Source organism: Nuphar pumila, chromosome 7, assembly GCF_984573655.1.
Source record: "Nuphar pumila chromosome 7, dmNupPumi1.hap1.1, whole genome shotgun sequence".
Taxonomy (NCBI): Eukaryota; Viridiplantae; Streptophyta; class Magnoliopsida; order Nymphaeales; family Nymphaeaceae; genus Nuphar; species Nuphar pumila.
In genome coordinates this window covers 36,787,703-36,811,552 of record NC_143255.1, presented here as the reverse complement: position 1 = coordinate 36,811,552, position 23,850 = coordinate 36,787,703, and the positions used below count along the sequence as shown (strand labels likewise).

Genomic DNA, 23,850 nt, shown 5'->3' with positions numbered 1-23,850 from the left:
TGAGCCTATCTCGGAAGACAAGCTGTCTAAAAACTCAATAAAATAATGAACTAAGAATGAAATAAAGAATCGTTGCAAACATGTTATAAAATAATACTTATCATATTCATAACCCATAATAATACAAATAATAAGAGTTATGAAGTATAAAAAATCATAAAGTTAGGACCATGATTACAAGAAGGTGCAAATGTTCAAGAATGCATGTAAGATTTCAAAACTATTTAAAGAAGAGAAGGTAATCATGAAGTCTTAAATATCAATCATCATCATCATCATCATCTTATGCAAAGTTGTCATAATAAGAATCATCCTCTTCTTTTGCTTTTCCATTAGTGTTCTTTTCAATCTCTTTCATTGCTCCACTAGAAATATCCTCTGTCCTTACCACAATCTAACTTGGTCTTTTCCATCGCCTATCTAGCATTGAGGACTGGGATTTAATGGTGGACTTGAAAAACCATCTATAGACACTTATATGCCCAATCAAGCTGTTCGCAAGAGCCAACTTGATCCTCTAATCCAAGAATCTGATATGAGGTAGTGCTAAGAGAGCTGCCTACTGGTTGACACCTACTGCTTTCTTGCATGTTCTTATGATCTTTTCCTTATTTTTCAAGTTAGTGCTTGGACCCTCTCTGTCTTTTGAAGCTCCAACACATCTCTGTCCTTTGAAGCTGCAACACATCTACTCATATAAGGAATGGTCACCATAGACAAAGTCATCGTTAGTTACCCATTCATCATTTTTCATCAACTTCCCTTAATTTAGTAGGATCAATATTGTTTCCCCCTTGCTGATTCCTTATTTTTTTCTCTGGTATTTGGTTGTGTTGCACAAATACCAGATCATTTAATTTCTTATGCAAAAGCTTGTTCCTTTTTCTGTGTATCTACATATAAGAAAATGCCAACAAAAATTACTACTCAACATTAAATGAATATGTTGAAAAAAAATAAAAAACATAGTACTAACTAAGTTATAATTAAACATAATGATTGCCTGGATCATGCTCCATTATGCTTACAACAGAGTGCTATATGTGAGCCCTAAAATACAGAAAAGAAAAGCTTTGAAGCTAAACACAAACTATTCCAATCATCACCTGTTTGCAAAAGACTGCCCAACTGTTCAGTTGGTACATTCAACAGCTTTTGTTTTCCCAATGTATTTCAAATACTAACCTAAGGTGCTATTTTCCTCCATTAATAAATAACTCATTTTACATTCTTTTGTTAAATAAATGAATGTTTGAAGGTTTTTTGGACATTTTATTTTACAAAACTATGATTGCTTTTATGATTGGTTGTCTTTGTAAAATATAAATAACTCATTATATTCTTTTGTTAAACAAATAAAACGTTGAAAGTTTTTTTTCCATGTTATTTTACAGAACTATGTGTAAGTTTTCCTTCTTGCTCCTGTATTGAGAAAGAGAAGAGAGAGAGAGAGAGAGAGAGAGAGAGAGAGAGAGAGAGAGAGAGAGAGAGAGAGATCGATAGCGGCTGTCACGATTTCTGTAAAAGAAATCGTGACCTAAATGTGTATTTAAGTTTACATTACACTATGGGTCCGGGTCTGGTATATCCAGACCCGATAACAAAATACATGATCTTTACATGGACGGTGACATGGATCGGGTCAGATCCTGCACCTTTTTCACCCCCCCTCAAGTTGATCATGGTTTTGGACAATGAACAACTTGCTTTTAAGCATCCAAAAGCGATCCTTGGTTAACCCTTTGGTAAATATGTATGCAACCTGTTTTTCAGTACTGACAAACTCAGGCTCAATCTCTTTTTCTTCAACCTTCTGTCTCACAAAGTGTTGGTCGATCTCAATGTGCTTGGCACGACTGTGATGTACTGGATTGAATGACATATTGATAGCACTTTGATTGTCATAGAGCAAGGTAGTGTGGGAGATCTTTTCTCCTACTTTAGTTAGAAGATGCCTGATCCATGTGATTTCGGCAGTGGCAGCAACCATGGATCTATATTCAGCCTCAGTGCTTGATCTAGCGATAGCTTTTTGTTTTCTACTGCTCCAAGAGACTAAATTTCTTTCAATGAAGGCACAATATCTTGATGTAGATCTTCTTTCGTTGGGATCTCCTGCCCAGTCTGCATCATAATATACAGTAATTTTGTGCTTGTTTTGGCCATAGGACTGTGGTAAATATATCAATCCATCCCCAATAGTCCATTTCAGATATCTAAGGATCCTCTTGACCGCTTCCATATGTCCAGTGCGTGGCGCATGCATAAATTAAGACACTTGATTGACTGAATAAACAATATCAGGTCTAGTGAATGTGAGATATTGTAACATTCCTATTATGCTGCGATACCTGGTGGGGTCATCACACAGATCTCCATCATGAGCGCTAAGTTTTTGATGAAGTACACTCAGAGTCCCTAGAGGTTTGCAGTCTTTCATGTCTGCCTTGCTGAGAACATCTACGGTGTACTTGTGTTGAGTGAGTGTCAATCCATGAGCCTGGTTATCAACTTCTACACCTAGGAAATAGCGTAGAACTCCAAGGTCTTTCATTTTGAACCTTTGACCAAATAAGTCTTTTATTTCTTGGATGTGGTCCGCAGAGTTTCCTGTGATGATAATATCATCAACATAAATTAATAATAGAGTGGTCACAGACTGGCTTTTAAAGATAAATAATGAGTGGTCCAACATGGAACGTGAAAATCCATGTTTTTGAATCTCTGATGAGAAGCTATCAAACCAAGAGCGAGATGCTTGCTTCAGGCCGTAGATGACTCTTTTTAGCCTGCATATATGGGGTTTACAATTTTGTTCTTGATATCCAGGGGGTTGTTCCATGTATACCTCCTCCTTCAAATCCCCATGTAAGAATGCATTTTTTACATCAAGCTGACTCAACTTTCATCCATGTTCAACAGCCAGGGAAATGATAATTCGAATCGTTCCCATTCTTACAACCGGACTAAAAGTCTCATCATAGTCTTCCTGCTTCTTGAGTGAATCCTTTTGCTACAAGCCTTGCTTTATATCGTTCAATGGTTTCATCTGGCTTGTACTTGATTTTGTAGACCCATTTGCATCCGACAACATTTTTGTCAGGTGGTCTGGGAACAACTTTCCATGTTCCACATTCATGCAAGGCTTGCATTTCATCATTTATGACTTCTACCCATTTCATAGAAGCTGTTGCCTGATAATACATGATGGGCTCTTCGTCCTTATTGATGGCAGTTAAAAACAGTTGAAAATCCAAGGAGAAGTTGTTATAACTAACCCACCTGTCAATAGGATGTCGTATGCGGTTTGATTTTCTGACTGCAAGGGTATGAGAAGGAGTAGGATTAGCGACTGAGACATGATCTGAATGGCTTGATGTTGTCGGTCTCCGTCTGGAATAAACAATGCCTTTGTATCTACCCTGTACTTCCTCTGCATTCTGTGACCCCGACGTCCCAGTGTTCTCAAATACCTCTTCTTCTTGTTGCACGCAATCTGAGGAACATGTTTCATTGGAGCCAACAAAAAGTTCTGAGCTTAGCCAAGGATAGTAAATTTCAATTGACATATTTGTTGTGTCAGCTCCGTGATCAAAATTTTGTTCATCAAAGACAACATTTCTTGAGGTTCTGATACGTTTGTTGGTGGGATCATAACACCTATATCCTTTGTAGTCATCTGCATATCCCACAAATCTGCACTTTTGGGCCTTGTCTTGAAACTTGTTTCTCAGAGACTGATCAATATGCACATAGCAAACACATCAAAAAACACGCAGATCATAATAACTAGGATAAGTTCAAAAAAGACAGTGATAAGGAGACTTATTTTCCAGAATAACCATAGACAGTCTATTTATCACATGCACGACAGAATAAAAAGCTTCTGTCCATAGGTTGATGGGAAGATTGCTGTCACGAAGCATACTCATGGCACTTTCAACGATATAACTGTGTTTTCGTTCGGCAATTCCATTTTGTTGAGGGGTATGAGGACAAGACACCCTTCTTCCTATTCTGTTATTTTGAAAAAAAGAGATAAAATCATGGGATGAGAATTCCTCACCTCCATCACATTGGAAAGACTGAATGGACTCAGAAAATTGATTTTTGACAAGGGAAAGAAAATTTTGAAACAAAGAGAAGACTTCCGACTTATTTTTTATGAAATATATCCAAGTGTATCGAGTATAGCTATCAACAAAGATTAGATAGTATTTGCTCCCAGATCCAGAGGCAATTGGGGCGGGTCCCCATACATCAGAACAGATTATCTCAAAAGGTTTTGAAGCTCTCTTATTAATGGAATGGAAAGGCAATACATGACTCTTGCAGGAAAGACAACTGGAACATTTGTGACTGTTCTCATCCCTATTTAGACTTTCTTTTGGAATGAGATTATTAGATACAAGTTTCTCAATGAAATGAGCCCCACAATGTCTTAATTGACTATGCCATAAGAATGACTTATTATATTTAGAAATACTAAAAACATTAGCAGAAGAGGATGAACACGACTTTAATGAAGGCTTTGAATTCAGGTGGACAGGATGAACAACATGACAAGGAACTTCTTCAAAGACATACATATTGCCTCGTCTCTTCCTTCAGCGAATGTTTCCCTCGTACGTAGGTCCTTGACCTGCACAAAGAAGGGAGTGAATTCAACTGAAGCATTATTATCATCAATAAGTTTGGAAACAGAGACAATATTTTTCTTAATGTCAGGAGCATGAAGAACGTCAGAAAGAGTAAGAGTGGAATGTGACATGGGAATGACAAATTTTCCAACCTGAGAAACAGGATGGTGGGATCCATCTCCAGTGACAATCTTACTTTTTCCAAAATAAGGAATGGGATTAGAAATCTTACCCGCATCACCTGTTACATGAGTCGTTGCCCCTGAGTCGACAAACCAGGTGCCTTCATCACTCTGCTTCAATTTCAACTCTGACATGGCAGATATTAGCAGATCTTTAATCTCTCCACTACTTGAGAACTTCTTTTTGTTTTCTGTCTGTGGACCCTTTCCTTTATTCTCTGGATTATGCCAACAATTCGCCTTGATATGCCCCTTTTTGTTACAAAGGAAGCAAGTAGGAATGGATCTTGACCCCTGCGCATGAGCTAACATATTTGGAGTGGGAAGCAGACCACGCCCTCTGTGTCCACTTCGCCCTTGTCCTCCTCGTCCTCGTCCTCTACCATAAGACACCCCTGTGGCAAAAACTTCCTGAGAATTTGTGTGAACGTGAGATTCCTCAGATAACCCTTTCAGAGTCATCTCATACTAAATTAATTTTGCTCGCAACTCATCAAAGGTAGGAAGGGCAGGGAGACACAATAGGGAAGTGACAATCATGTTGTAGTCGGATCCCAATCCACTCAGAGTCTGTTGTACCATATCGCTGTCACTCACCGCGCATCCTATAACTGCAAGTTGGTCTGTGATAGTCTTCATCTTGTTCAGATATTCCATGATGGTCATGGAATCTTTTCTCAACATCTGAAATTCCCTCTTGAGAAAAACCATTCTCGCCTGCGAAACTTGTGAATATGTTTGAACCAATTTTTCCTAAAGTTGCAGAGCAGTATAGTTGTCGGGAATTGCAACAAGGACCTCTTGGGACAAGGTGGAAGTGATGTATGCAGCCACTGACTGATCTTTCTTTTCCCAGTTGAGGTACTCAACATTCTTGACATACACAATTGAACTTACTCCTTTGTCGTCTTTTTCTTCTCTCGTAACAAATTCGAGTGGGGCGGGAGTGGTTCCATCAAGGTGACCTAAGAGACCTTGACTCCTTATAAAAATAATGATTTGTCTCTTCCAAATCAAGAACTTTGAGGTAGTTAACTTTTCAGAAACAAGTTGAGTGAGAAAACTTGAAGAAAGATTGGATGAAGTGGAATGAAGATCCATGAAAAAGAAGTTTTAACAAGAAGAGGAACCCCTTTTGTTTGTTTTTTTTTGAAGTATTCACAGAGTGCTCAGTCTGCAGTCAGAGAGGTTTTCTGATCGTCTTCCTTTTTTTTTTTTGCACTGAGTAACTCAAAGATTGACGACTAGAAGCTGTCAGAGGAAGGACTGAGTTTTCAATGTGAATCCCACTCGTAACAGTCAGAACAAATATGATACAAGAAAAGACAGATGAGAACAAAGAAATGAACAGATTTTCTGTCGCACAGCGGGCTGGACAACAAAAATTTTTCATGTCAGATTTTAGAATCCTAGATTATATGTCGCACGTCTGCACAAAATGAAGAAGGGATACGCAAGAAAAGAGAATAAAAAAGGAGAGAAGATTCTCGTGAAGAAGATTCACGTGAAATTCACGACCTTTTTGATGTACAGTGTTCACGTGAACCAAGATTCACGTGAATCCTACGTGAACAATTTAGGGATTCACGTGAGACGTGAATCCACTAAAGGAAGAAAAGAAAAGGCTGGGAAAACAGAAAGGGGAAAACGAGAGGGGGAGATTGGGAATGGAGGTAGAGAAAAAAAAAATCTGAAGGAAAGAAAGAAAGAATGGACGAAACCTCAAACCTTGATTTGCCGCACCTTCAAAATCCTCTTCAACCCTTAGCTGGATCTATGCTCTGATACCATGTAAGTTTTCCTTCTTGCTCCTGTATTGAGAAAGAGAAGAGAGAGAGAGAGAGGGAGAGATCGATAGCGGCTGTCACGATTTCTGTAAAAGAAATCGTGACCTAAATGTGTATTTAAGTTTACATTACACTATGGGTCCGGGTCTGGTATATCCAGACCCGATAACAAAATACATGATCTTTACATGGATGGTGACATGGATCGGGTCGGATCCTGCACCTTTTTCACTATGATTGATTTTATGATTTGTGTGTTTGATGAAAATCCAGGTAATAAAATGTTAAAATCAAAGAGGTCTGGCAGCTTTTTGTGGGTGATAGAATTTTTGGCAAATTTCTCTTAATTTCATTCTCTCAATGTTTAGTTCTTCGCTCCTAACTATTTGAAACTTAATGAAGCAAGTCATACCAGCAGATAGGAAGACCAAGATGATGAGCTCCAACCGTGACTGCAGCATCATGTGAAAGAGTAATTGGACCCTTTCAACCATATTTCTTAATGGTACAAAAAACTTGTCTTCCACATTTTTTTTTGTAGATTTAACACTGAATTGCATTAACTTGATTGTGATTCATATGATTCTAGAAGTGCCCCAATTGTCTGTTTCAACCTTAAATATGTTGTGAAATATGGAATCAGGTCTGTCCATGAATATGTTGTGAAAGTAGCAGAGATGACTTTCAAGTGGAGAAGCAAGTTTAGGAAGTTAAGCGTCCCAGATTTTGAAAGAATGCGCTTTGCTTCTGACTAGCATGTTGCATCAGTGATCATTGGTTGCCACATCAAGCACTAGGATTGCCAGCTTATATGGTTTTACAGCTATGCAAAGCCTGTTCCAACTTGGGTGGTTTTCGTTGAACCCCAGCAAGAGCTCTTGAACAGGGCGAGTTGATAAAAAGATATTAGAATTTATTGAGTTTGATAATCATAGAAATTGACACTGCTTTTCAATTCACGTACTCCAGTCAAATGCATTACATAAATTTTTTTGGATCGTGATTTTCCAGCACTCATGTACATCTACCAGAGGTTGAAAATCGATGGAAATTCCATCCCTCAAACAACTACTTTTTTATATTTAAAAAACATGATCCAAAGGTTGATCACCAAATTGACCATGCTGTAACACATTTATGGGGTTAGATTTGGTCAATAGGACCATTAGTATAATATGTATGTGGGAAAATATTGGATACCCTCGAGTGTACTGTGCCCTTTAGTAGGAACAGCTTGTTCCATCACATGTTACTGATATTTTTGCAGGTCAAGTCCTAATATAATATATATGGGTTTTTTGGTCAAAAACGTCTTAGATTTTCCAATGACATTGTGTAAGCAGATATTCTAAAGGTCTCAAAATTCAAAGGTCTACAATGTGTAAAAATTTCACAATTGAGGAAATCATGTTTTTACGTTTAAACTGCCTGACCAAAATTTATTTTTTTAGTAAATAGATCATGTTGAACACATCTGTGAGGGTCAAACAGATTAAATAAAACTCAAAGCGATGAGAGAGAGAGAGAGAGAGAGAGAGAGAGAGAGAGAGAGAGAGAGAGAGAGAGAGAGAGAGAGAGAGAGACCTTTTCTACCCGATTTGAATAGACTTGTTTGTATCTCTTATTTTGGTATCGTATTATAATACTTGTAAATCAAAAAAATATAAATGTGGCCTATATAGTTATGTAGTGGGACATCTATTGGATGCTGAATTTTATGTTAAGATCGGTTGTTAAGAGAATCTAAAAAACAGTAGTCTATATTGCAACAAAACTTTGAAATGGAAAACTTTAATTCTTTTTCATCCCAACAAAAGGAAATAAGAAAATAAAAGATGATAAACAATCTGCAACTTCACACTAATTAGAAGGGAAATTTTCAAATACACACAACCTTTGGCTCTAATTCATGTGCTCACCAAACTTTTCGAGGTTTTCAGTTAGGCACCAAAGGTTTCTCACTGTTAATCAAATGCCCCCATTCCTCAACTACTGATAGCTTGCTCTTTAGTTAGCACTAACTATTGTTTTAAGTTACTACTTTGCTCTTTTATCAATTGAACTGCACGTCTGGGCTTTTCTTCAAGCTTGGTTTAGTGGAAGGGTGACACCGATAGAGGAGGAGAAGCCCAGACCCAATCCAATCTGACGACGTCTTATGCGTTTGGGATCTCTGCTTCTTGAAGCAAGGTGGTCAACGATCTGAACTCCCTCGTCCTTCTGGATCCATCCCGAATTTTGCAAAGGGGATTCATACCACTTACGGTTAATTTAAGGGTGAAACTGGTTCGGATTCACTTGAACCATTTCAAATAAAACCAATGGAAGAACTGAACTGATTAGACCTGATCCGATCCAGTTCAATGAAGACATAAAATTCAGTATACATTTAAAATAAGATGTTTGTTTGAAAAAGTGCATGAAGAGATGCCCTGACACGAATCCTAATCAGATTAAGTAACCAAATCCATTTTTTTAAGTAGGATTGAGTTAGCATAAGCATGAAGAAGAGAAACCTTTGGTGACTATTTGAAAACCTCCAAAAGTTTATCGGACACATGAATTAGAGCCAAAAGTTTGGTGTGTATTTGAAAATTTCCCTAATTAAAAAGCACTTGCGAGCTGTGACTTTTTGAATTGGGTTCTTACATGTTCATACTCAAATTTGGGAAGAGCAGATACTCTCTCTCTCTCTCTCTCTCTATATATATATATATATATATATATATAATATAAACCAATTTGGTGCTAAACCACATGCTAAATAAGTTTTTCAGGCTTTTTTCATTTTATTTTTAAATTCTGACCGTACAGATGTGATCCATATACTTGATTTTATAGGGATCATTGAAAAGTTTGATTCCAACACATGGGTAGGTTTTTATAAAGTTCAAAAAATCAACCGTCCAAATTTTTTGTAAATTTTGGAGGATCCAAATATCAATTTTTTCATTTCAAAACACATGAACCAGGGCCGGAACCTCATAAAAAGCATTGGAGAAGCCTGAAAAACCTATTTATCACACAGTTTAGCACAGACCCATATATATATATATATATATATATCAGAGTTTGTTACAATAGTTTATGTATAGAAATGAGTTATTAGACACCTCTTTTTTTTCTAGGGATGTCCGTGGACTGGGGAAAAATGGGGGCCCCGCCCCCACCTTGGCTGTTTGGACCGGGGATGGAGGACATGAAACGGGGATGGAGGTTAAACTCAAAACCCATGTGGGGGATGGACTTACGCTTTTTCCCACCCTGCCCCATCCTTGATCCTTCTTTAGAGATGGCAGTGTATCGAGGGGAAACAGAGCCCTGCCTCACTTCGCCCCGTTTGAACCACGGATAGAAGACATGAAATGGGGATGGAGGTTCGCGGGGACGAAGGGCAGTATTTTGAGACGGGGCAGGGGTGGAGGCCCCGGTCCACTGCCATCCCTATTTTTTTTCTTTTGAAATGTGACCTACATGTTTTTAATAGGAATTGGCTGTTGAATCTCTAGAATCTGACCTGTGTATAGGTTTTTTGGGTGATACAAAAATTGGTGGTTGTAAATGAATGTTTATTTATTGAAAAACATGTTTTTTCTATCTAAAAACTAGGTCTAAGAGTTAATTTCCACTAAATTGACAATGCTGAACACATCAACCACATTAGATTGAATCAAAAAATCTTTGCATTGTGAGATTCCAAGTGGATTATAAATGCAATTGACCATGTTAAATGTATACCCGTGTTTAATGATCCTGTATGTGCTGGTCACACCTCTTGTTGGTGCATGGCTTAGCCTGAATGAGCTGTGATACGTGAAACTAAGACACGTCATGAGCTGCTCATCTCATTTCCTTCAGTTACATACTCAAACTTAGACCTTGCTTTTCTTCCTTATATTTTTTTCTAATGATGTGCATGACCACCTTCACATGACCTGTAGTTGCCTTCCCATGGGGCGATGGTCGCTACGCAGGCTGGCATTCCTCTATTCTCAAGGGTCATGTATCATTCTTCACTTTAGTTTAATTTCTCTTATTTTGCTTGCCATTCAGCAAACCATATGCTTCACCATTGTATTTTATACAGAAAGCAAAAACATTCTTTATTGTTCCAATTTCTTTGATTTTTTTTACTTGAATGTTATATCATAATGAATAAAAAACAGTAAATTAATTTCTTTCAGAAAATATGTGAACACATTGATTACAATTATAAAACAATGACGCAACCGCAAGTAAGGCAGCCAGCGGAAGCGTAGCTAGGTCTCTGATCCTGGGGGTGGTTTCTCTATGTAAATATAAAAAAATGAGCATATATTTGAGCTCATTTTAATAAAAGGTAGCAGAGATTATACATGAAGTGTTTAAATGCAATATAACGCTATAGGCTTTAGATAGAATAGATATATTCAAGAAATAAGATAACAATGGTGCGGTCACATTGCTTTATGAGTTTTTTCTCATTTCTTGTAGCATATTGCATCCTTAACATTAAAAAATTGTAAAAAAAGTTTTTTAAAAAATAAATAAATAATTAATTAAAATTTTAAGTAACATGTGCTTAATCTTTTTGTAAGAAAAAATGAATTTATTATCTTTCCTATTAAAGATGTGTTTCATTTTTCATGTATCTTTTACAAAATTTTCCACAAGTTAAAAAAATATTATGTTTCAAGTTCTAAAACCAATTTTACAAGAAATGGGTTTCTCAACACGAAAGTAGAGGTTATGGTTATCTTGGTATAGACCTATTAATGTATGTCCAACTAGCTAATCAGGTTGGAACCTTTATCAGAAAAAAAAGAGATTTTACAAGTTTGGTTTATTCATTTATTTTCAATGAGAAGGTTTGGTTTGGTTTAGTTACCATCCAAACAAAATTGATATTTTACACACGGAAGTATTATTGTATAAAGTTTCAAAATAATAATTATTAGTTAATATTTTGTATATTTAATTTCAAAAGTTATGACTCATGATATTATGATTTTTGCCTAAAGGTATTCTATAGAGAGTCATGACCTTTCCACATAAGGAGCCATGATACATAACCTTTCCTAATAGGATGTATGAAGGTAATCTTGCTAAAGGTTATAACTTTTCATTAGACTCTTTCCTTTTTATTTGAGGGTTACAAATGGGTTATTATGATAATCATTCATAAAAAATAATATCAATTTTTATTGTCAGTATTTTGAACATTCTTTTAAAGCCTCGTAACTGCAGGATCATTTTATGTATTTTAGGGTTCAAGGCAAATCGGGTGCTCTTTGACATAGTGCTATTTAAGCTTTCAATAGACGTCATATATAACCCCTTGCACCTAAGTGAGAAAGCGACCTGTTGAAAGAGTGCTCCCCACTTTATTTTTTGAATCAGAAAAGTTATAATCCTTACATTTTCTACTTTAGATTTAGCTTTTTATGTCAATGATTACATAATAATTTAACAAGTACAACAATGGGAATGTGATAAAATGCATTAATATAGTTACAAGTAGAGCCATCTACATGTCAGCAATCTGAACCGGGATGTAGACTGGTCCTACTTGGTTTAGATCTAGGCATTACCTAGTCCGACTTAATCAGATAAAACCAAATTTGGATCCGACTAACTTAAAACTGGCTAGTTACACTTAATCGGATTAGTATTCAAGCTCAAATCCAAAATTCAATATTTAACCCGAATCTAGGGATGGCAGTGGACCAGGGTAAGGGCGGAGGACAAGGTCTCCACCCCCACCCGTCTCAAAATATAGACCTTCATCCCCGCACGAGTTTGGATTTTAACCTCCATTCCTGTTTCATGTTCTCCATTCCTAGTTCAAACGCGATGAGGCAAAGAGGAGGCACATTTTCCCTTGGTCCATTGCCATCCCTAGAATGATTAAGGACAGAGTGGGACGGGGCAAGGCATCGGGATGGAAACAGGGCGGGGCGGGGGAAAGCGTAAATCCTTATCCATCCTCGCACGGGTTTTGATTTTAACCTTTATCCCCGCGGTCTAAACGGGGTGGGGCCCTGTTTCCGTCATCCTTACCCGAATCTGATTAATCGGATTCGGGTTGAATGTTGGGTTACATCCAACCCGTCGACATCCTATACTGATGTGGCTATCAGTGATTGGATGGATTTATTAAAAAAAAAAAAATAAGAAGCAAAAAAACCTGTACAAGCGTCATGCTGTGACACAAGAAAGCTAATCCTTATTCATAAAGATGACAGACATACCATATGATTAATAAATATCAGACGCTTTGCTTAAAGCTTTAGCTTCACAGCTGGCTCCTTCGACAACGATAAGATCGGCCAGATCATGTTTGGACTCTGGTGTTCTCAGATCGTCACCGTTCTTTCAAAAGATCAACGGCTGTTAATGGAGCCAATGATGATGTCGATGTCGTGTGGGGCCATCAACATATATGGGTCCCACTTGATTGCAACGGGATTGTGAAGATCCCAAAAAAGCAAAAAGGTTGGTGATTTGACCGTTCAACCGAAGGGCTAGCTCCCTTGGACCCTGACGCGTTCTACTGGCCACGTCGTGCCACTCACGGTGTTTGACTTTGACCAATCGGATTGACTCAGTTTATGGCGGTGCCAACACACCGGACTGACTTTTGGTTCGGATCGAACCGCGTGGTCTGCAACTAAATTCCCCCCTGTGGCTACAACCATAGTGACAAAAGTTAAAAACCGCAAAATTTTACATAAATCTCGCTATTTTTCCGGCAAAATCTTGTCAATAAAAAATAAATTAAAAAGTATAAAAAATATTTTTTATAAGAAAATATAAATAAAACAAATTTAAAAATAAAAATATCAAAGTTTTTCACGATAAATATCTGCTAAAACCATAAATATCAAGATATTTGTCACGTTTTGAAAATCTCGCAAGAAATTACCGTTTTAAACTTTCAGTCAATTTCTGGCGATATTATCGTATTTCACAGATGGGTCTGACAAATTTGGTAGGAGCTGTCAGTGCACGGCTCCTTGTGGTGGGAGGTTGCAGGTTCAAAACCCACTGGTATAATAACTGGTAGGGTCTGCCTAACCCCAGTTTGCCTTTCAAAAATAATAATAATTCAGAGCCGTTCATGTTCTAGATGAACGGCATCCAAGGATCGGGTTTGTTTAAGATACTGACCTGACACCAACCTGAATATCGGGTATGGGGATGAAGACTTTCTCACCCGAATACCATCCAGGTTGATCTGAACCCGACCCATGCCACATGCAAGTTGGGTTTGAGATATAATTTAAATTTGCTCAGATATCCAATGCAACCCAGCTGAAACAAGTATTTTATATGTAATTTTAACACCCTTTATATTATTATATGGGTCAGGTTTGCAATTCATTATCATGACCTGCCATAATCCGGGTTGGGTACCCGAACCCGACCCATCGATTGTTATATGAGATTGGCTCCGGCAAACCCTGATCCAATACAAACCTGACCAGTGACAGCCCTACATGTGATGCAAATGAATCGCCGATACGATTCATAAAATATATATGGTATACCATCAGATTTTTTTTTTTTACAAATGCATTTTTGGATGTGTTTTTTATTGGGTTCGTGTTTAGCTCCAAGTCTAATCCGTTGTGTTTTCACACATTAAACCCTTCCTTCCTACCTTTGATTCACAGGTTTCGGTATTGCCACATAAGTTTGGGGCCCGGACTCAACTCTATTATGTTGGATCTAGTTTAGATTTTGGTTAGGATTGGGACTTTCTTCTTGAATTTCAGATTCAGATCCAGATTAAAGTTCATCAATGATCTGATCCATAACCGACCCATTTGGGCCAATGCGAAGGGACGTTTTCTCCCGTCCTGCACAAGTCACTTGCCTTCCACATCAAGAAACTGGAAACTATCTTGCTCCAAACTACCTAAGAATGTCCATGGAACAGATTTTACTTAGGGCACAAGCATACAAATAACAATAAATAAATAAATTATATATATATATATATATATATATACTGGACAACCAGATCTTTGATTAGGACGCACCTGCCCCTTGTATTGAGAGCTGTCCATCTCCATTAACAAACGATCAATGGGTGTAACCACGTTGGTTTCAGGTTGGGTCTTATCAGATCCTATTCTGAATCGGTTCTAAAAGTTAGACCCAAACTTGACCTGATCTAATTGGGGTCTGGATCTGGGTACGGCTGAAAATTGTAGAACCATATAGGTTATCAGGTCGGGTCTTCAATAGACTGTTCTTTAACCGGGTATAAGAATTAGACCCCCACCGACTCATTTTGATTCAGGTCTGGTTTTGAGTTTGGGTATGACTGAAAAATGTACACCCATATGATTTAATGGATTCAGTGATATGATTGGTATTTTAGACTTAATTACCTGTCAATCAAAAAATATAAATTAATAGAATTAGCTATTCATTAAGAAGATTATATGGTAACAATTGAGAAGCTTATTAACTATTCTAAATAATGCCAAACTCTAAATATAAAGAGAATATCTCAATACCAACGAATCATTTAGAGTTAGAAATAAAAAGACATCAATGATATATCATATTCAAAATGTACCGGGTATGTACCATAACAGTAATTTATGATACAAAAACAAGTTTGGGTACATAATCGGTTGGGGTTCGTCTGATTGGGTATCTACAAATCAGGTTCGGGTTTTGGCCAGTTCAAGAATAAAACAGGTTCAGGTTCGGGTTTGGGTTAGGTCTGTTTTACATTATGGGGAACCATTTGGGTCAGTATAATAAAAACAACATTGGGTCCAAGCAGGTTCAAATCTCCATTATGATATCCAAGACCCGACCTGTTTTAACTACGGTTCTATATTTTGAACCCGACCCCAGCCCATGGATCCACTAAACTCAGGCCAGGTCGGGCAACTTGCAAGTCAATCGCCATCACGTTTGAATATCATTGGAAGAATGAATAGACACGTAGAAAGAATAGAAAACAATGTTGGAATCTCGGAGATGGCTGCGGAATGAAGTCTGCTTCTTCAAAAGTTTGATGGGATAAAATCCAATGGGCATTCTTCCTTCCTTCCCTCCCTAACTTGTCCCTAGGGTTTCGAGTCAGGAAGCTTCATCAGCATCTACCTTTTTCTCAAAAAAGAAAATTCCACATCCCCACAACCCTCTACTCTTATATTCATAATTCACAAAGGCATGCAAGAGCAATATCCCCAATACCAACATCATGGAGAAGAAGAAACTTGATCACCAACATCAGTCTGAGGAGGCAATGGTATTCCTTAAGCTCCAGCCCTACCCATGCAACCTCATCTCCTACCTGGTTCTCTTTGCCTTTGGCATCACTGTTGGTGTCATTGCCAGCTTCCATATCAGTAACTACCTCCCCATGTTTGATCAAACCAACTCCAATTCTCCTCTCCCTACCCCTACAACCACCACACATGATGCGGTTGGCGTCGATCCGGTCTCGGGCTGCAATTCTTCTCTTTCTTTTCCTCTTCCTCTTCTAGCCGGAGACGTCTTCGATCACAATTACACCACCATCAGTTCAAGATCAAAGTTAAACTCGTCTGATCATTCTATTCCTCTAGCACCTACGAACAGCACAAATGATCCCACTGTTAGTGTTGATACACAGCACAATGATTCTTCTATGAGTAGTCGTTTTCCAGGATATCGAGACGGCGCCGACGGGAAGAAGGCCGTAATTGGAATCAAAGAATGGGTAGAGACGCGTTCCGTGATGCATAACATGACTGATGAAGAGCTTCTGTGGAGAGCGTCCATGGTGCCAAAGGTTAGAGGGTACCCCTACGAGAGAGTCCCCAAGGTTGCCTTCCTCTTCTTGACAAGGGGACACCTTCCCTTAGCACCCTTGTGGGAGAGATTCTTCAAGGGACATGATGGCAAGTACTCTATTTATGTTCACACCAACCCCTCCTACAACGGAACGGTTACAGAAGAATCAGTCTTTTATGGAAGACGAATACCAAGCAAGGTACGCAGATAAATTAATCACACTTTTTCCTTCAAGTGAACTTGCTTATTAGAATGCATTAGTGAAAAAATCATGAAATTCATTTGCCTTGGTGTTGACATTCTGCTAACTAGGTGGAATTACAAAACAAGCATATCGTGCTTGTTTGTTGTTTTCCCACAATGAACACATAATCTACAATGATGAATGGATAAACACTTCTCAACTTTTTTGTTTTTGAAAGAAAGTGATATACATTTCTCAAACTCATTTGGTCGTGTTCTTTCAGTCAATATAAATCTCATATTTTTCTTTCAGAAAAGAAAAACTCATTGGGTCGTGTTTTGTTTTATTCATAGAAGAAAGATGATTCGAGGGTCGATTCTAATAAATCGAACATACAGAACATATTCATGGTGCTAGATTGACTGAAAACAAGTTATAACTATGACTTTAAGTTGATTATACATATAAAATTTTGAATGTATATATAAAATTACTGAGTCATCTTTCTCTCTCTATATACATAAGCATTAAAAAATCAATGACTCAGAATTTTTGTAAAATTTAAAATTCATAAAATTATATTTTTTGTTGAAAAAGTATGATTCAACAGTCAATTTTTAACAAATGGATCATGCTAAACGTTACCATACATGGCCTGACACATAAAAAATCATACACTATAAGGACATTAAGAAGAACTAATATATATATATATATATATATATATGAAAATGGGTCTGTGCTAAACATATTTAGTGCTAAACCGCATGCTAAATGAGTTTTTTTAGCTTCTCCGGTACTTTTTATGGGTTCTGGCCCTATAAATGTGTTGGGCATGGTCCATTTACTAAGAATTCACACCTGGATCATGTGTTTTCCACGAAAAAAATGATGTTTAGAGCTTCAAAAATTTACAACTGTTGTTTTTTCAAACTTTATAAAAACCCACCCATGTGTTGTAATCGAACACTTCAAAAGCTGATCCCTATAAATACATAATCACATCTGTGTGGTTAGAATTCAAAAATAAAACAAAAAACCCCAAAAAACCCCAAAAAACTTATTTTTCATGCCGTTTAGCACCAAACAGGTTTAGCATCGACCCATTACTTTATATATATATATTGGCAAGAACCAATCATCTGAACTGGCTCACATGCTCCATAAGAATTGCCTGATTCAGAATTTTAATAATGAAGATAAGGCTCGGCCCCTAATATTGTACTTGGAACCGTTTGATTTGGGTGATCCAACGAGAGCCAGAATCAATCTGGGGGCTCATCGAAAGCAGAGAAGCACGTAGCCCATGTGGATTTCCAAAGGACGGACCGACAATCTTACAATTATTACTTTCTTATAGGCCACGTCTTGTTGATGGACGTCGGTTGATCAGCTTATTCTTGGAACCACCCTTCCTTTTTAGCCAAGAAAGACCATAAAAAGCCTTCTATACTCTCACTCAACAAATTTAAAACAGTCAAGACTTCCTTCGAAAAGACTAAAACCCAATTAAAAAACGAGCTTCCTTCATCTCCTGTATTAGAAAGAATTAAGGTTAGATGCAATGCCATTGTACACTTTAAGTATGCTGCTGCACCTGATCACCCACCATCTGTTGGTGGCCCCAACAGCTAGCTGGCATGCGTGGGGCTTTGGCTGCTAGACGGGCAGTCAAGGTTCTATTCTCATGTGCATCACCCCACTGCGCAAGCCAATTCGTAGCATAATCCCCAGGGGCAGGGGTCCTAGCTTCGGAGTCTTAGGCTGCAGGCACGACGACCATAGGTATGGCAGGAGCCAGCACAATCAGCAGGGTGCGGTTTTTTCGGGTTATAAATTCAAAAAAATAAATAACACGCGATCGTATGGTGTTGTTTTGGGTGTTAGTGATGTTAGATTGCATGTATAGAAGTAATATTTAGCTGGAAAAATCAATGGTTTGAGCTGTATCGACTTAATCTGACCTCACGGATGCATTCAGCATGCGCCATTTGCTAGGAAACGCATGTTGTATTGTATTTTTTTGACGTAGAAACATATTCCTTTGACCTATAAAATTTTTTGAAAATAATAGGCTGTTGATTTTTCTAGAAATTGGAAAACCTATTTTATACAATGTATTCACACAATGGAAGGCGGTGTCTTCTCCAATAAACTTTTGTTAACCACGTCAGATATGCAAAAAACCAAGTATATAAAATGTTGAAAATGGCATTTTCAGCTGATTATGATGTCACGATGATCTGACCAAATATTAACCCTTTCTCTGTCTCTTGTCTCTATATATATAAAAATGAAAACCTATCCACTAAAAACAAATGCCAAATCTACCCAATAAAAAAATTTGATATTTTTTTAAAATTTTGGCCCTACATATGTGTTCAACATGATTGATTTACTAAAAACAACACTTGGATCATGAGTTTTGTATAGAAAAATGATATTTGGAGCCTAAAAAATTTATGAAAATTGTAAGCTGTTGATTTTTGAAACTTATAAAAACCTATCCATGCATCACAATCAAGTGCTCCAAAAACTGATTCCTATAAAGACAAGCATATAGATCACATCTGTATGGTCGAAATTTTGAAAAAATGACCAAAAATTCAATAAAACATGTGGTGGGTAGGTTTGACATGTTTTTTAGTGGGTAGGTTTTCACTCTCTCTCTCTCTCTCTCTCTCTCTCTCTCTATATATATATATATATATATATATATATATATATATATATATATAATATGCTTATAATATGCTTTACGCATGCATAGCAGCAACCGAACGGCACCTTATAATCCATCCTGGCTGCACACAGAAGCATGGGGCCCAATTTTAGCTAAAGTTATATACTGATATTCAAGCTAGGATTGGATGCTATTTTGTCCATTTTCTACTAGAACTGACTTTTTCTATTATAAGCAATTCTACAAGCTGATTTATTTTGGAATTAATGTGTTATTCTCATAAGATAGAAGTTTCAAGCTTTTTACAATCTTTTTTTTTTGTACTTTGAACTTTATCAGCTCTTCCAATTTTTATATTTCTTATAAAGAGGAAACATAATCGAAAACCAGGTCACTTAATGGGTCTGCCTCCCTGCGAGGTAAACCTTGGGTGGGGTCACCAACACCCAAGCCCTTATGGAGCCCGTCAGTTAAAGACATCTGCACACCCGATGAGAGTCGAACCTTCGATGGATGGGGTCAGCACCTTCTCCCCAGGCCCACCGCCGCTTGGGCAACCTGGGTGGGTGTTATTTCTGCGTTATTTTCATTTTATAAACTCTTTCAGTCTTTATATTCCTTAAAATATTATTTTCATTTTATTATTTTTTTTTGTAATTAAGTAAGTTTTTTCAATGAAATTTGTCACCTGTACATGGGACTAGCGTTACTGCTAACGTGTGAGAAGGGGAGGGGAGGTCCCTTATTGCGAAGGTCGAAACTGGGTGCACTCCTTAATGGACGAGGACGGTAGGTCCAGGGTTCAATGTTTAGTGTCCTCCATCTCTCAGTTTTAAAGGACAAAGAAGACCTCAAAGGTTTAACCAACCCAAGTTAAGCCAATGTGTGGTCAGAGAGTGATGGTTTTATCTTGGCCTAGACCAAAAAATGACTGTGACCAAATACGATTAAGATGGCTGTCCTTGTTCTTCTAGAGGATTAGGTGAGATCTCAGTATCATCACAGGAAATCAACCTAATCTTAGAGGAGATGTCACTAACTCAACTCCAACCATAATTTAAAGCAAGACCCCTCCCTTTTTCACAGTAAACCATTCTTATCTCTTGTGCCAAAATAAGACAACCAGAAAAGCATTATGTTAACATAATTGAACTTGGAATGTTTTTGTTGGAGAGACAAAGAAGATTATAGTTGGTGCAAGTGTATCTAGTAAAGTTGTATGCCTGTGGCACATGGTGATCATCTGAATCTAGGTTCTTACCAAGTACGTAAGAATTACTAATACAGTTTTTGGTTTGAAACAGGAAACTGAATGGGGATCAATTAACCTATTGGAGGCGGAGCGCCGCCTTCTCTCGAACGCACTACTTGATTTTTCGAACCAACGATTCGTGCTGTTGTCCGAATCCTGCATTCCACTCTTCCCATTCACCACAATATATGACTACCTCATCAATTCAAGACACTCCTTTGTAAATGTGTTCGACGACCCGAGTCCGGTCGGCCGTGGCCGGTATTCTTACAAGATGCGCCCGCTGATCATGCCTGAACAATGGAGAAAGAGCTCTCAGTGGTTCGAGATGGATCGGAAGCTTGCAGTGGAGGTCATTTCTGATCAGAAGTACTTCTCAGTGTTTGCTAAGCAGTGCAAACATCCGTGCTACCCTGATGAGCACTACATCCCAACACTTGTGAACATAAAGTTTGCAGGGTGGAGTGCAAATAGGAGTGTGACATGGGTTGACTGGTCTAGGGGTGGAGCTCACCCGGCTAGGTTTTTTAGGTGGGATGTTACCATGGACCTGCTGAGGAAAATGAGAGAGGAAGATAGGTGCACATACAATGGGAAAGAGACAAAGGTCTGCAACTTGTTTGCTAGGAAGTTGCTTCCAAATTCTTTGGTTAGGTTGCTAAATTTTGGTCCTAAGGTGTTGGGATTTTAGAGAGAGAGAGAGATTTGATTCATTGATCGATTTTATTTGTTGTAATAATTAAGTTAGGGTTGTACATAGAGAATCAACCTAAAAAGGGAGAGAGCTGAAAGATTGATTCGATTCATGGTCGTAATAAAATTGAGGGAAAAATCTGTACATCGATGTATAATGTATTCAATTAAATTGACATTATTGTTTCTTGTAGTATTCTGTTTTGGAACTTAATAGGAACCAAACTATGATTTTTTTGAGCTTCAATTTGACAGTAACGTGAACCTACTCTCCCTTCATCATCTTTGTCCAACAAAACCAATAAATTTTGTCTTGTTTTATCTGGCTTTGGCACACGTGCACATGTACACACAAACATTACCACTCATGAAGATCAACAAAATGTTGAACCCATGAACCGAACAAGATAGAAAACAAAAATAAAATATAGAAAAATAAGAAGCTAAAGAAAAAGAAACTATAGACAAATAGCAACAGACAACAAAGCCAAGCTCAACCAAGATCCGCTGGATTAGAAGGAACCACCGATGAGTGAACATTGATCAGAGGGAATGAAAGGTCCCTAAGATGCATACGTAGAATCACATATACATCAACCAGGATTTTATGAACAAGATTATTAAGGGCGATCGAAATTTGAGGAAAAATAGCATCATTGCATGCCATCCAAACAAACCATCAAGTAATAAGCAGCCACGTCTTCTAGATCAGTCTTCACCACTTGCATCATCTAATTCCAACAGGGCCCAGGAGCAGATCAAGCGCGAAAGACTCCTCTTTGACAATTACGTCTGAAGATCTCCACGTCCTATTAAATAGGGCCACAAAGATTGGGCAGGACCAGAATAAATAAGAGGTAGTTTCTTCAACAGCTTGACAAAGCACATACCAACTAGGAAACTGAAAACCCAACTTCTTTAAATAACTATGAGTCTGAACCGTATCATGCAAAATTAACCAAGCCAAGACCCAAGATCTTGGGGAAGGGCCCTTAGCTCATAACACACACTTAGGGAACCAATCTGCCCCCAGAAGAAGCAACGATCTATACACTTTGTGGGTGTGAAACACACCATTTGGCGCAATCACCCATTGCAACCACTGATCGTAATTTCTTGCATCCCCAATTTGATCTCTGAAGAACGATAAGGCTCTTAGCTACATGCTTTGCAAGTGCGAGATCCCCAACCCTTGGGTTCCTGTGAACACCCCAAATTTTTCAAAGATTTGCAAAATGACCCTTTTTGCCCCTAGCCCTGTTTTATGAGAAAATCAAGTCATTTCTTCAGATTTTCTGAATTAAAATCCATATTGATATATTCAAATTCCAAACCCGGATCCAAATTCAATACTTTAAATCCATATCTCCTCAAAACCCGGGTCCTACTGCATTTTCTGAAGAAATTTTCTCAAAATAGCTTTTGAATTCTCAAAAAAATTCCTTTTTGTAAATATTGTTTGCAAAAATACAAAAAATTAGTATTTATCTTTGTTTTTTCGCAAATCTTAGGATTTTACTTAAAAATGCAAAAAAATGGAAAAATAACACCAAAAACTAAAAAAATGAAAAAATTACGAGGAAAAATGAGTTTAAACACTTTTCATAAAAAAAAACTTTTCGAGGGAGCCCTTCTCTTTGTAAAAACCTAAAAGCAAAAGGGGCCCCTTTTGTAAATTTGTTTCTTAGGGTTTCTTTGGAAACCCTTCGTAAGAAAAAAAGAGAGAGGGGGCGGCGCCTTTTGTGCCAAACCTCTCTCCCCTTTTCGGCTCCCATTCACGAATCCACCGAAACCCTTTGCCAACTTTCCCCTCTCAATCCTCCATTACCAACCCTTCAATCATCTCACCTCAGCCGTCGATCCATAACCTCCACCCTTCCAGACCCTTCTCCTCCATCTTTAAAAGGAACCGCACATGGGAACTCAAAACCACCGCTTCTCACCCCCGCACCCTTCTTCATGCACGATCGTTTTCACCCCTCCACAGCCTTCTCTTCTCCTTCATCCACCCGTTATCACCCTACCATCGGACCCCTCTCTTCTTCTCGCATCGATAGCGCTTCACCCCTCCCCATTTCCTCCTTCTTCCTTCTTCTCCAGCCATTTTCGCCCCCTTTTTCCTTATTCTCTCCCTCTCCTTCAAAATACCAAAGTCTCTGCAAACCGGAAGAATCGGAAAGTTGCCCCTATGGTTCCATCAAAGGAAGATCGACCCCCACTCAGGAGGGCTACGGTAAGTGATTAATTTTTTTTTTGGAATCGTCCTTCATGTACAGTATTTCTCTGTTTTTTATCTCGTTCTTTTCCATTTTTCTCTGTTAGTTCCCACCATAATGCATAGACGGTAGGGACGATATGCATGTAGCAGTATCGTCCTACCGGTTGCTATAGTCAGAGGAATATATCAACTCCGACATATTTTCTCACCCCTCTTTTTTTTTTTACTTTCCCATATATCTCTTGATCTTCAGAGATCCTAGCATTTTTTTTCTCTTTCTTTAGTTGTCTGAGTCACATACATCTCTTCAGCCGTATTTGATGTTTACTTTTCATTTCATTTTATGGCAGATTTTCTGTTCCATTTGATATATTTTATATGCTGGTGGTCGGCGATGCCTCACAATGGCATCGCCGACTCAGCAGGGT

The 23,850-nt window shown here is 38.0% G+C and overlaps 1 protein-coding gene across 1 annotated transcript; it reads left to right on the top strand.

The window, feature by feature from the left end:
- Nucleotides 1-15,784: 15,784 nt before the first annotated feature.
- On the top strand, nt 15,785-21,451 carry LOC149831936 (glycosyltransferase BC10-like). The gene is made up of 2 exons (XM_090012294.1): nt 15,785-16,591; nt 20,564-21,451. Exons 1-2 carry the CDS (start codon nt 15,818-15,820, stop codon nt 21,200-21,202), a joined length of 1,413 nt encoding a protein of 470 aa, XP_089868420.1. The 5' UTR covers nt 15,785-15,817; the 3' UTR covers nt 21,203-21,451.
- Nucleotides 21,452-23,850: the final 2,399 nt, after the last annotated feature.